The 15,266-nt window shown below is 43.2% G+C and overlaps 1 protein-coding gene across 2 annotated transcripts in view; it reads right to left on the bottom strand.

Moving 5' to 3' along the window:
• Window positions 1-15,266, bottom strand: part of DENND2B (DENN domain containing 2B) — a 179,214-nt gene that overhangs the window by 2,785 nt on the left and 161,163 nt on the right. For both annotated transcript variants that reach the window (XM_054200675.1, XM_054200677.1), the window contains 3 exons: window positions 2,681-2,858; window positions 1,538-1,579; window positions 391-502 (listed from right to left, as the gene is read on the bottom strand). In XM_054200675.1, coding sequence (XP_054056650.1) covers window positions 391-502; window positions 1,538-1,579; window positions 2,681-2,858 — 332 coding nt within the window. The remainder of the gene's footprint in view (window positions 1-390; window positions 503-1,537; window positions 1,580-2,680; window positions 2,859-15,266) is intronic.

Genomic DNA, 15,266 nt, shown 5'->3' with positions numbered 1-15,266 from the left:
TTGCACTGAAACTATTTTCTGCAGGTACCTGCTTCTCCCCCCTGGACATACCCAGCGCCAAGAGCAACTCCGAACCCAGCCACACCCCTGAGCACGTACAGTTATCTGGATTGAATTAGGGCCAAGTTAACTGCAAACCTCTGTTTGAGAAAAGGCTGAGAGGTACTCATGAGAGTGCACGTCATTTACAAAGAAATTAAAATAGATCGCTGACAATATATTGCTGTGGGTTGATGCTATCAGTCCCGTTCCCTGTGCGTTCAGAGACTATCTCTGATGTTGCAAAACGTATTTGAGTACTGAAGTCCCAGCTTTCTTTCTCCTGGATGGAAAGTCACAATTCTGCCTACATGCTTGTTGATACAACTCCCTGTTTCCAAATGAACTTACCATCATCTGAATCACTATCTGAATCCTGATTTATCAGTTCGTTCTTTCTCTCTAGAGCCTGCTCCAGAGCAGCTTGCAGTTTTCTAGGTAATAGTGTGTCTTCATCATCCATCTGACAGAGGTAAAAAAAAATAAAACCTTTAGATCACATTAATCTATGCAGCAACTACAGCAAATACTTTTGCAAGGTGTAAAATTCAGAAGAAAAGCTTTTTGTATCTGTTACTGTCATGCCTACATAAACAAAACATTGAAAATCTATGTGCGACTATCATATATTTCTAGACAAAATTTCTTGTCACTCTTAATGAGATTAAAGTCAGGAATGATAATCCAAAGAGCAAGATAAACCTATATAAACTTGGAATAGGCCTTTTACATGACAAAGTGTCTAAATAGATGTTTTTAACTAAACAGACATCATGCAAAGCCTAGCTATTATATGTAAACACAGGTGCTCTAGTTGGTTTTAGGCAGCTTCTTTGGTTCTTTACAGCTGTTTTTACTTACATTCTAGTATGTCTTGTTTTCTGGGTTTTCCCCCTGTTGTTCGCTTCATCTTATTTAATGCTAGTTCAGCAAAAGCGAGTAGACGCAAGAATCTTAGCTCTGCAACCACTATTCACCAGCCATATCTTCCAGGGAATTGCACAAGAAAGTTTACTCATCTAACCTACAGATTGTTATTTTTGAAATTACTTAGTGCCACGGTACTACCAGGAGATGGTGATCCTTCATCTCCCTTTGTTTGTAAGTTTGTAAGTTTGTAAGGCTCCTGCTTTTCCTACCACATTCAACTATTCTTCCCCTTTGCTCTCTCACTCAAAAACTTTTCTTTGCACTTTTTGTCCTTTTCACCTCCAACAGTGTGAGTTTTCTTGCTAACATCAGGTTATTATCTTTGGATGTTTTCTTTGCACTGCGAATACAGTTCTTGATTTTTTCTGACAGTCACAGCCTCCATCCCTTTTGCATACCCGAGGAGTAGTACTTATTTGGCGAAACAGAAAATGAGCACTTTTTTTTTTCCTAATCTCTTTCCCATTGCACAATTCCTGCTAAATATCTCTAATCAAAGAAACCTAATCATACTATAGGAGTAAACACCTTGCTAGACTGCATGGCAACATTTCGAGCTGTACTTTACCTGTCTGATGAATCGATCAGATCCCAGGTTAACCATCAAAGCCTAAAGAAAAGAAAACACTATAGTGAAATATACCTGAAGGGACAGAAAACATTCATTTGTGTCTGCCTTTTAATAGCGAAAGATCATCTGAACGGTCCCAAGCCTCAACATGAATCAAATTCCTACTGTGAAACAACAGGTTGTGTGCTTTATAAAACAAGGAGAGTAAGTGTTTCTTTAGAGCTTGAAGTCTAATTTAACATAGTTAGATACAACAGATCTCATACTGGGTTAATATGTAAAAAAAGCTAAAAGGATTTGGCAGGTCTTTTTTCTTAGACCTAAGCAGGTTACTGCTAACCATTTTTGTTAAAACGTGCAGACGAAAAGTGTTTCAGAGGGCTTTAAAGAAAACGGTGTCATTTGAGGCAGCAGGGCTTCCGAAGGGCAAAGGTGTGAAATATTAATGATAATGAAGCAGCAGAGCTGGGAGATGGAGCTGGGAAGATGTGGGAGGGCAATGTTAGGAAAGTGGGAGAAAAACAGAGCAGAGATTTACATAGGCCAGAGGCACAGAGAGCCTTGAAAGTGAGCACAAGAAAAGAAAATTTATAGAAAAATTACAGGAAACTAATAGGAGTAAGAGAGAAGAGTGTGCCCTTGAGTATTTTTGTGGTATTTTACTTGAAGAGCTGATGAAGTGCAATTCTCATTTGATTTCCAATATAGTATTAACAAATTCTTAGAAGTAAAATAAAAAAAAAAAAGGCTTAAAGGTTTTCTTTTCTGTGCTGGCTATGGCTTCATGCACAGCTTCCATTAGCATTAATAGGTATCATAGCCGATGGCACTTCATGTCTTCCTCTTCTTGGTCTAGATACAACAAAACCAGAACAAATCAGCATATTTACACTGCACTTACTTGTTGACCAGGTTAACATTCACTTCTCTCTGTCAAGGTGCCAGGTATGGGAAGAGGGGTGGAATAAAGAGAAGACTAAACCTTTTACCAAGAGGTGGCTGCCCATAAGAATTAGGCAGAGAAGAAACAAAGAGGTGGATTAAAAATTAAACATGTGAGGATTTATGCGCGAGTGGCAGGCCCTCTCCAAGGTGAGGCCAGCTTTACTCCCGGCAAACAATTCTGGTGCCAGCTCCTACCTCCTCTACTGGCAGTTCCTTCAGTTTGGGCAGCGAGCTGGAGAGCAGTCCCACCAGGAAGGGGGTAGGGCAGCACACGATGTCAATCATGGATGAGGGCAGAACAGGGATGAAGGTGTGCTGCCAGGAGAAGGGGTACAGCAGGGCCACCACGGCGTGCGAGCAGCTCGAGAGGGTGCTGGAGAGAGAAGAACAACCACGTTAGCAGATGTTCTTCTTCGTCCAGAACACCTACCACCTACTGAGGAACTTAGCGTGTCCAAATGCAAGTGCCCAAGGGGCTGCCCTTCTATTGCTTCTGACTTCAAGCGGCCTACGTCCCCTTCTAGTCCCTACCACTTCTGTACGGTGCAGTCTGGTAGTTCCTCCCCTGCTTCCCTCTAGGTGACTTGAAAATAAAAAAAAACTAGAATCAGTTTGTTTCATTGTAGCAGTCAGGAGACACTTGGATCTAGAAGACTAGGCTTAATCTTCCCAACAGCACTCAATAGCAGCCACTTTGAATAATACTTCAAATCCAAAAGCAACTTCAGTTATTAGCTGTTAAACCATGTCAGGAGTGAAAATGCATAATACTGATGTTCTTATCTTGAGCACTAATGCACAAAGAAGGGAAAATGAAAATGAAAATTAAAATAAAATAGAGGGGAAAAAAATCCTAAAGAAAAACTCTACTAAGTCAGATGTTAAAAAACCCCAACAATTAATACTTAGTCCAAAGGAAATGTAGTAAAAGCAACACATTTTTTCAAAGTTTGTGTATTTTTGTGACAACAGCATATTTTTATCATAATACATTTTAATGGGCTCATTTGACCAATTCTAGTGATAAAGGTATTAACCCTTCTCAGAAGAGTACTCTAAAATACGTGTTAGCATCCCCTAAACATTCCCTAAGGCTTGATATCATTCATGGAAAATGTCTTGCATGCATTGTCCTTCCATCTACTGAATCTGATTTCCTTTTACAGTCACATGGTCTCCAAATGCTAAAAATAAAGGAACATCATTACCAGGCCAGTTTTAGCATCAGGGGAATAAGGACAGTCTCTCCATTTAAGAGTTTTGATTTTGGACTGAGTTACGACATCTGCTTCTCGCAGGCTGAGGATGACAGAAATTTGGATTTTTACCCAGCCTAGCATGACTGAGCTAATTTTCTCACAGTGCAAACTTTTGCTGTGCTTAATGTAGCCACAAAGAACTATAAATAACTAATAACTTCAGAGCTGTTACTGCTTGAGAATGCTGGGGAGAAGTGCTGATTTCTTCTACTGCAAGACTTGTTGGAGACTTTAGGTGGCATCAGACTTCCACCGGAATAACCCTCGTGAGCATTTTTAGTTGTGGGCTATTCCAAGGCCAGGAGAAGGGTTTCACCTGTTTGCTCCCATCAGTGATTAACCTTTTTGAAGTTTGCTGAATGAGGAGAGTGAGAATTAGCGGACAAAGACAGAAAACGTTGGTGAAGAGCAAATGGTTGTCTTTTGCTGCAAACAATCTGTTGGGTTGGTTTTACTTGACATTTCCTTTAAGATCTATCAATCACAGCATGTTTTTATAACACATGTGGCCTGACAGAGGTTTCTTGTAAAATGATGCGTTTCTTTAATTTATTATTTTTTTTATAACAGCTGCCATTGCCTCATATTTTGGTCTCCAGTGTCTACCGCAGCAAGCACAGTGCTGTGTTTCAGAAGAGCCGTGGAACATGGTACAGACTCCCAGCACTTTCTCAAGCTCACTTTAATGACTGTGTGGCATTTTCAACTCCTACAAATTCACTCATCTTAGCTGAGCGACTAAAAAAGGAGCCACGTTAAGCTAAAAGCAGGAAGACAAACATTCTTCTGATATTCAGTTAGTATTTTTTTCCTTTCTATAGAATGCCCTTTTGTAACTTGTTGTTTTACACGCAGCGCTGTGACGTAAATCAGCCCCTGCATCCTCTTGTGCGTGCTATTCCCACGCTAGGGGAGGCTTCGGGCTCTGGCCCGGGACACTGGTTTCTCTTCCAGAGCTTTCTTGGGAGCGGACTGGGGCAAGGCAGCAGCTGAACACAGCAAATGGCCATGGGGGAGTTGTCCTGCGGCAGCACCCTGCTCTGCTCTGCTCTGCCAGCGTCCCACGGGTCACACTGTTGCCTTCGTCAGCACCTCGGCCTGTGCATTTTAAGGCTCTGCACACAGGTATTCAAAATTCAGCCTCAGAAAATCTTTCCTTGTGAGATGTCTCAGGCTGACCGCCATGAAACTCTTGCTCTAAACTTTCAGTCCCCAGAATCGCCTGCCACCCTCCCTCCCAGACACTGCTAGTGGGGCAGCGGGAGCCCCACGTGCTGTTACCAAACTCCTGCTTGCACAAAGTGCCGGTGTCTCTTCCATAGCTGGAAAGATTCATATTTAGAAAGGATACACATCTTTCACTTCAGTGTGAGGTTTTTACATTCCATAAGGTAAAATTCAGAGATGATGGGTGTAAGGGAACCCGCAGTTTAAATCTCTAAAATATGGATCAGGTCCTTTTAAAAGGGTACTATTCATGAGAAGCATCTTTGGTAAATTTAAAAAGAAAGCCCTACCCTGGGAAATAAAGTCCGCTCCAGTTTTTCCTTTCAAGATGTGCAATCCACACATTGTCCCACTGTTCATGTTTACGAGAAGTAAGGTCAGACGATTTATTTTCCTCAAGGTGTGTGAAGCACACAACATAAAGCAAGAGAATAGTCAAAGAAATTAGATTTTCAAAATAGTTTCACTTTTAATAGTCTAGGGCAATTTTGATAATCCAGAGAGCTGGTTTTGAGAGTGGGATTTTTGATTTAGTTTGTGCAGTTTTACAGGAACGCTGTGTAATGTTCTAGCTGTTGGTCTACTGGAAAACACTTCTTATATTACCCATACGCAGGTAATTTTATACATGGGCACAAGCAACCAAATCATTGTACGATCACAAACTAAGGAAGAGCATAAACCACCACATACTTCAGAGGGGAAGTGCTGCATGGAGACATGCCATGATGATCCCAGGGCTCCGGCCATCCCCGCACAGCGTGGGGCCAGCTGTGCCCAAGGTCCCGGCACCGCACTGGCGTGTCCCTCCCTCCTTCCCTCCAACACGCAGGCAGTGCCGCTGCCCCACGCCGGCAGTGCTAACGCCAAGCTCTCGTCCCAGCCCGGAGATGTGGGCTGCTCTGCTGGCCTGCCGTGCTCTGTCTCCTCTCCTTAAAACGCAGCACATCCCTCTGCTCTGCCAGCCACAGGCTGTCCCACACGCACATGTACACATGGAATAACTCTATTAATAGTAATTGACTGTGAAAAGGTGACACTGTTTGCAAGTTTTGTGGGGTAAGGGAATTTTCTTACATACAGATATGTATGGCTATTATCTAGCCATACTACACGGCCTACGCCACTGAACTCATCCCATTAGCTTGTGCTCATCCCAATAATTTGCACCCCACTAAAGCAAAATTAGTGAACAATTTCTAGAAAAAAACCAAAACAGTTTCAATTGATTTCAAAAGACAGGCAATCCACCACTTCTTCCAGTTTTTTTTCTGCGGTTGTCAATTTGTTAAAAATTATTTGGACTTTGCCCAGGTTTTAGTTCTTCCTGTGCCTTTTATTCACTAGATTAAAAAACCTTTAGTGTTTGATCTCCTCCCCATGAAAGTATTAATATGATATTACATAGTCTTATTGAGACATTCTTAATCACAAATTTCTCTTGAAGAAGAGATTTTTTTTTTAACATGTTACAGACAAAAGATGACAATGCTTCTTTCCCACTCAGAATTGATTTATCTTCCTCTGGGCTATTTTGTTATCCAAATAATTTTCTCATGATAGCACATAGAAACTCTTCCTTGTTGTGTACTTGGCTGTGGAGACAAAAGGCCGAGACACAGGAATTTCAGGCATTACTGTGACTCAGCTGAATTGCAGAGACTGCTTGTGAACATGGTTTAGGCCCATGTCAAAAGCAAATTAACATGACTTAACAAGAACATTTATTGTCCTTTAGATAGGAGGATGTCTACTATCAATTTCTGGGTTGGTCAACCAACAAATAACTCCAAGTCTAGGCTATTAATATCAAATCGCAGCACAATTACCATATTCTGAGAAACAAATGTTGTTCGCTGTTGAACAGTGAATGGACACTACCCTGGCCACGGGGAGCGCTGCCGATGCGGATGCTAGTGCTGGATGTGTCTGTTTCAGAGGACCATGGCTTGTTGCATACTGCAAGTCATAGGATCATAGAATCTGTTGGGTTGGAAGGGACCTTTAAAGGTCATCTAGTCCAATCCCCCTGCAGTAAGCAGGGACATCTTTAACTAGATCAGATTGCTCTGAGCCTCATCAAGCCACCAACTCTCACAAAATGTTGAAGTTGTGTTCAGTTACACATACTACTCATTGGAAATATTCTACAGATACACTTGGTAACTCTTTTTTCTCCATAACAATAGCCAAAAGTTATATTCCTGTTCACTTCCCCTTCTACCACCTACAATTTCTCACAGACCCCAAGGGAGCCTCACACACGGAGCATCTCCTAAGTCCAGGACTAAGCCTCTAGCACCGACAACCGCTTGCTGGCAGGGCTCCCTGATCCTACCTTGCTACTCTTGTCCACCTTGGCAGTCATTTTGGCACTTGCATTGAAGGAGGGGAAGGTGAGAATATCCCTTCGCCTTCCTCCTCCTCTCCCAAGGGACAGACAAGCTTACTCAGCCAGGAGAGGAGGAAGGACCCTCCCTTACGTGCGGGGCCAAGCCACACAGCGGCTCCGTCTCCCCAGGGCTGGTGCCAGTTCTGTGCCATGCCCACGCTCTGGACCATGCACAGGACTGGGATTGATTGTCAGAATCTGGTCCCTCTGCTTCCTCACACGGAGAAATGTAGCTAAAAATGTAAATTCACAATGAAGCATTTCCACTGGCTGTGTTTACTTTGCCACAACCTTTTCATGTTTCTCATTTCTCCCTGGTGATTTAGTCATGTTACTCTGTCCACATGTGCTGAACTCTTTCATCTGCTGTGTTAACACACACAACGCTCCAGCCTACAACTGCTCTGTGACCGAGTTACCTCCCTGACCCACATCCTCTCGTCGGCTTGGGAGAGCTTTCTCCCACTTGAGGTTGGAGTCTGGAGTCTCTGTCTTGCAATACCTCGACTCAGGTGGGTATTACACACCCATGTGCCTCGTCACAGGCCACAGACGTGCTTTTCTGTGATAGCTCCTACCCTTAGGCCACTGATGAACTGTGTAGCAAAAACAGATGCCTGACACTTCCCTCCTACACCCTTCAGTGCCTCCCCAGATCCTGGATTAACTCCAGTCTCTGACAGAGAGAGAGAGAAGTCTGTGACAACTCTGCAAGATAAAACGGTCCGAGGGGATTGCAGAGGACGCTGTTAAAGACTGGCAAAAGGCTACAGGGCCAAGGATTCAGCCCATCTCCCCTCCAACACAGAGCGGAGGGGAAGGACAAAGCAGAAAGCTTGAAAAGCATCAAGTAAAGAGAAAAGTAATAACGGTAGCAGACTGGAAGTAAAAACTGTAGCAGACTGCTACAGTTTGGGTGGGAGATGGCATGCATATAGCATCACTGTTACTGTGCAGGCAGTAATTTGGAGCAGAATGGTGCTGTGCCGGATACAATACACACCTAAGCTCTGAAAGAACACGAAGGTTTCTCTGGGTGCATAAGACTAAATAATAGCAGCACTTTTATTCAGGTGAATAAGACTAAATAATAGCATCAGGGACAAGATATAAATGAAAACGTATCAGTATCATAAGTGACAGTCTCCATACTCCAGCTGTCTTGCTGTAATCAGCTCCTGCAGCATTCCTACTTTTAAAGCAAGCTTTGAGGATCCCTGGCCTGCCGGCAGAGCTGGCTGACAATGGGGCTTTCTCCCTGCTCCACAGTGTGGGTGCTCAGCTCCGGTACCCATCTTGGCCCCCAGGCACGCTTCTTCTGAGGCTGTGTGCCCCCAGAGCCCCACAGATCAATGGCTTGTGCTTCACTCTTGGGGCTGCTATGCTGTGAGGACACGTTTCATTAACCCAGATACCACCAACTACTCACCAAACAGGGCAGGGAGGAATAAAATGAGAATTCAAGGAAGTCTTTGATACAGTGGTGCAGGACATCTCCAGTTTTCTAGCCAGTGTAAAGGTGTCAGACATGACAGCATTTCTTCCTATGCAAAATTATTGCTGATTGTTTCTCTCTTACCACTCTGGGATGTTTAAAAGGGAAAAAATCTTTGACTCCTCTCTTTCCGCTCAAACGAAAGAAAGGACATGTTTCTGCAGCTTTTTAGCAAGAACACACACCCCGTGAACATTTCAAAATAAAATCATGTGAGTCATTGTTGCTAAAGGAAAAAAGAACGTGGCGATGGAGCCATCTGACTGCACAGCTGTGGCCCCAAGTTCAGCAATGTGCAAGCACACGGGCTCAGGAACAACAGGCACATCCAGAGGCGCAGCATTGGATGCAGAGAGGGCTGGGGAGGGGACCGTGGCAGAAGATGACTGCAGGAAGTGTGTGGGACAACCTTCTCAGCAGGAACAACATGAAGCAATAAATACCTTTGTGCTTGTAAACTAATACCGAAGCGAAGCTGAAATGGAGATTTTTTGAGAAGCGAAGCTGTCATGGTGCCCTGGTTCCAGCAGGGGTAGGGATATTTTCACAAGGAGCTGGGACAGGACACAGTCCAAATGGCTGACCCAAACTAGCCAAAGTTTCAATACTGTGTGACTTCATGCTCAGTCTATAGTTGGGGGAACGGACCAGGGGGGGTCGGGGGCAGGAGCGGGATGGGGCTTTTCCAGGTTTCAGCCAGTGAGCAGTGGTACATTAATCGTGGTTTGTATATTCCTTTATCAGTATTATTGCTGTTGTTTTCCTCTTTCCTTTGTTGTTCTGTTAAACTGCTTTTATCTCAACCCACGAGTTTTGCCTTTTTCTTCCAATTCTCCCCCTAACCTGCTTCTGGGGGGAGTGAGTAAGCCACAGCGTGGTTCTTCGTTGCCGGCTGGAGCTAAATCACGACACACAGGTAACATCACCGACACACGGGTAACATCACCACTGATCAGGGATTAAAGGATACCTCCGTGTGTTCATGCCTGCATGATGCAGGGCTGCAATTATCAATGGGTCTGGGAGACCTGCCTATTTGTAGGATTGCTTGCATTCATAAGGCACTGTTTTCACATGATCAGGATTCAAAATTTAACTTGTTTTCACTGAAGTTTTTAAGCTTTTGTGTCTGCCTCTGGATAACTATTTTGTTTCCCACTTTCAGGCAAAATTATATAGAATCATAAAGTAATTCAGGTGGGAAGAGACCTCAGGAGGTCAGCCGATTCAGCCCCCTTTCTTGACATAAGATCAGTTTGCTTCCAAAGCTAGATAAGAAAACATGTTATTTTGTTATCTAAAGCATCTTTGCTGCCCTTTTTTGTGAAAAGGTGGCATGTTTGGTGGCAAGGACTTGAAGGCTGGCAGGATGGAGTGCCCTGTGTGCCAAGGACTTCAACCTGTGATGTCTAAACTCACTCTGATTTGGTTATGTCACAAGCCATGTTAAAATAATATTTTTGTGCATACAAAAAAGAGACTTATTTAGCTGCTAACTTATTCAGAAGAAATTGTTTGCACTAAGCAGCACCTCAGCGCCTTCCTTTCCATTGTAGCCCTGAGCTACGCAGAGAAATGGGAAGCTCCTCGAGGAGATGAAGATCATCTTCATCCTGCAAGGAACCCTACGGAAGGGAAGAGAAGGAAATGAAGGAAGGGAAGAGAATGAATTAAATGCAAAGGGGTAAAAATAAGACCTGTGAGGCAGAACTGGGAGGGGCGGAAGACAAAATAAACCTGGCAAGCAGGCGAAAAGGAAACATGAACTGAAGGCAAAAAGGCTGGGATGCAAAACTAAGGGCCAAGACAGTGACTGTCTGGGCTGAACAACGCAAGGACCAGGGAAAACAATTTAATATGAACATGGATAAAGCTCTATCATGCACATGAGGCCAAATTACTGGATCCCTTGTTCCTCCCTGTTGCTATCAGCCAGCCTCCCTGTGAGGCCGTCTGATGCCAATTACCCGGCCTCATTTGGTACCAGAGATGCTGAGAGGGGCTGCAGCTGCAGGAGGGAAGATCAGACACCGGCGCAGCTGAAGGTGTGTGACAGAGGCTCGAAGCCTGCTCGTGGTACAGAAGTAAATCAAATATAAACCAGTGCTCGCACACTTCAGCCACTCCTGTACTGCTTCCCCCTTGCCCCAGTATGCACAGCCTGCTGATAAGCAGACAGACACAAAAACATAGTTTCTATCAGGAATAATCTTCAAAGTGAAAAGACAAGTTTCCTCCACCATGGTTATATTTACCTGTATCTGAGAGAGAGAAGATTACGGCCAAAACAAACACCAGAATTTGTGCTCAGCTTATTGCTGTTCAACCCAAATTAATTCTAATACATATAGTTATCTGGACACTATTAGAAAAATTATTTCTAATGATTACAGAGCAGCAGGAATTATAGTCAGTTCATGCCTGGCTTCACCCATTAAAACAAAGCATGAGGGGACAGGAAAAATACTGTTTTAGGCTCTGATTCAGCAAAGTATTTCAGCACAAGTTTCAGCCTTAATTTATTTTCATTGTGCTGAAATGAAGCCGTAAAGACCTTTTCTTTTTCCACTTCTATTTTAATCAGACCAGCCCACAAGTACACACGAGAGACATGATAGCCCCTTTTGAACCGCGAGTACCCTGACCGCTGTGGAAAAGAGCGCTGTCTGGATGGCTGTAAAGTCAGCCTCTCTCAGCAGCAAGACATGTTTCAGCTTCTGAAATTTGAATAATCTTTTACTTTTCTAGAAGCCCTTCAGGGGTAAAGCAAACTACAGAGAATTCTTCAAGCCTTTGTAAGGTGGTTTGGAAGGAGAGACTGTAATTTTTTAAGTTATTAAATACTTATGATTTAATATATTAATAATATATTTATTAACTTTTAATAATGTAATTTATTCTTTAATTAAATAATTAGATTTCAGCCTCCTGAATTGAGAATTCTCTGTGGCAGAATCCTTCTGTAAAGGGCCCACCTCCATGTAGGGGTACTCAGGGAGGAGGACTCCCCTGCTGCTGCCAAGGGGGAGCCTCTCCTCACCTGACCTTCAGGTAAATCTGTGAAAATCTGGGTAGCTGCAGAAAGCTTAGGATGGAGTAGTTGCATACATGACTCAAAAGAGGGTTCTGAACTTTCTGAATTTCCTGTTACTAAATTTGACCTTTCTCTGGAATGATCAATCAAAGTATTGGGTGCATATTACATGGAAAATTGAGTGAGTTTAGGCTGTAAAAGCCAGAGTAATATTTTGCATCATAATTTATTTTTTAAAGCAAACACTTAAGTAGGAGGTAAATTAAGAGTCATGACATGAGGTCTTTAGTAGTTGGCCTAAAGTATGCAGCTAATACTGTATCTCTGATCAATACCCAACATCCTTCTTTTCAGGAAATATGGACAAATTTGTACGTGCATATTTTAGGTTATCTTTTCTCTTGATGCCAGGGGAGACCTACCAACAGAAATCACAGCTACACACACTACAACAAATATTGCTACAGTCAATCTCTGCAACTGGGTAAAGCGCTCTCTAAAGCACAAATGAGAGATCTCCCTGTCTGCGATAGACTGTAACATATATTACCCAGTCTTAGCAGCAAGCTAACGACTCAGTCCAGAAGCAGGTGGAAATCCCTCACTCTGCACAGGAGCTTGGCAAAGAAAAAATATTATTCAAGAGATGAACGTTTCCCAGGGTGGGTGACTGATTTAAGCAAACCAGGAGCACTGCTATTGCACCGTGCCTGTCAGATTTCAGGGTCCATCCACTGGTTCCTCGGCTCCCAAGCCAGGCTTCTCCCGCATGGCAGCAGCAGCCTGGCGCAAAAGTGAGAACCTAACCGTGCATTTGCCAAGGGTGAAAGGCAGAGTCAAGTCATGGTGGCTCCCCTAATTTGAGTGCTGACACATTTGCTGCAAGTGACCTTTGTGATATCTCACGGAGTGCAAACAAGACCTCAGTGATAACAGTGGCAGGGAGAGAGGGGCACAGACTGAGGAGGAGATGCATATTTTCCACATCACATCAGCCCAATATCAGTTATCATCCTTTGCAGAATCTTTTAAACTATGCTTACAACTCAAACAGTATAGCTACTTAATCCTCACATCCTTCAAATGGTGGGTTTTTTTCCTCCATGAAAACAAGCCAAACCCAAACCTTGTATTGGAAGAAATGAGTCACACTTCAGGTTTTATCTGGTGCTTTCTACAGGGCAGCGTGAGAAAGGCCAAGTTCATAAAATTCTCATAAAGGAATCGCAATATGGCCTCACCTGTCTGGTGAAAGCAGTGCTGCAGTTCCTTATCAGTGGGACACCAGTGACGCAGTTAATTTTGTGACAGACTCCAGTGACTACTGAAGGTGAGTTACAGAAAGCTCAGGCTCTGGTTTCTCTGTGCTACTGACGTTTCCAGGTAGGACATTTTTTAATGATAAGAACAGTGGTTAAAACCTAGTTTCTGGACTTGTCTTCTCTGACTTTAATTCACGGAGCCATGGTTTACCACGCTGCCATGTCAACAAGTACAATTCACGGAGAAGACTTTCCCAATGGTTTGCATCATCATCTGTGTCCCGTTTCTGGCCCCTCCTTATCGTGCTTTACCTAACATTGAGTGGACAACATCTTCATCCATAAACTCTTCTCTGACCACATAAGCTTTAGCTTAAGCTTGCAACATCCTCTCCTGTCTTGTGCTATCTTATCCTACCAGTATGGTTGCATCAACAGCCTCACTGTAATTACCTGAACACATCCCCACAGTGCGTTATGACTACACCAGGCAATGTGGAGCAGAAGGGGTGAGAGTCCACCACAGTGCTTGCCTATCTTTTCATCGTGCCCCCATGAAAGTTTGTGGACAGAAAAGCTTTTCTGTCTCCATAAATGTCCCATCATACCAGAACAGAGAACGTCACATAACTTCAGGTAATATTTTGATACACTGGGCAACTGTGCTAAGATACATGCTAAGAGCAAGGAACTTAAATTTTAGTATTTTCTAAGATGACAACAAAGAGACCAAAGATTTACCTGTGATGCTCCTGGCAGCCCATGTTGTTATGCAGGAGGTTGTGCAGATGCTGCTGCTGCAGCAATCTGTACCCAACTGCAATTTACAGTCAACGGCTTAAGGAATAAGCAGGTATGTTACAATGCTGAAGTGCAGCCAGGAGGCGACGGCAGGAACAGCCAGCACCCGGTAGATGTCTGCCCTGCTGGGATGATATCTCCTAGCTAAACAGAGATGAACTGAAATATGATGTGCTCTCGGGGATTCCTATTTTAAAGCCGCTGGATTTTTTAGTCTGTTAAAGTAATTCAGATTTTCAATGTTTTATAATTACACAACTCATTAGGGGATATTATCAAAGAAGTAAGTGTAGGTTTCATTTTGTCTATACAGGAGGTTTTCTTTTTGTTTTTTTCATTCAGACAGATATTTAATGAAAATTTTCAAAAGTTATTGTAACTTTACACAAATTAGTAAATTATTTTACTTCATTAAGAGCTGAGTTGTCAGAATCCAGCTCCCACCTTCCTGGAACATCTGAGTGACAGTCTGAGGTCCCACGGATAACCTGCAAAGCACAACCCTGGCTCATGGCACAGATCAACGTTGCATCACACGGAGCTGAGTACCACAGACCAGAGAATACACTGTCAGGAGATCTCTCTCGGAGAATAGCTTTAAAGTACTTAATTTAAAGAAAGCAGAGAAAACTTGATTAAAGGAGAATGTGGTTTTAACAAAGACATAATTTTTTGCTCCTGTAATACTTGTGCATAAGAGAGGCACATGAAAGCCCCTGGAGAAAGAGACATGCAAAGTGCCCTTCAGAACAAGGATTTGGCTTTTCAAGCAAGTGGAGTTCAACCATACTGTCCACAAAGCTCAAGCAAATGGGGTTTTTGGCAAAAAGTCATTACTTCGACACATCAGCCACCTGCCCAAGCTTTGTCAAGTCGTTACAAGAAAAAAATGCAAGATTTGAAGGTGGAAAGTTATCTTTAGTGACCACAGAGTTATCCAGTCCCTTCCTGCAGGACGGTTTCTTAGCATAAATCCTTAACAAAACTGGTTCTGGCCCGGGTGCTCCAGAGGAGTGTTAACTACCTGTTCTTTCCACACTGGGACCTTTGCTCCCACCAGTTCTGTTAATGTTCACGCCTGTGGTTTCAGATTCACAGTCAGTCATTGCATTATTAACAACATGACAGCTGTGAAGTAGGATGAAAAATTTTTCTAGGTAGTAACAAAGGAGAACAGCCCCAACGCCCTAATCCTTCTCATTCAAAAGCTGAAAAGGGGAATCTGTCTAAATCCCCTTGCGGGGAGCTAAAGGACGAGTTAGGAAAACGCTATACGGTTATTGTACCAATAAGCAATGCAGAAGAGAATTA

The sequence above is a fragment of the Rissa tridactyla genome, chromosome 4 (genome assembly GCF_028500815.1).
Source record: "Rissa tridactyla isolate bRisTri1 chromosome 4, bRisTri1.patW.cur.20221130, whole genome shotgun sequence".
Lineage (NCBI taxonomy): Eukaryota > Metazoa > Chordata > Aves > Charadriiformes > Laridae > Rissa > Rissa tridactyla.
The sequence above is the reverse complement of the archived record's forward strand: the minus strand, read 5'-3'. Positions and strand labels throughout refer to the sequence as shown.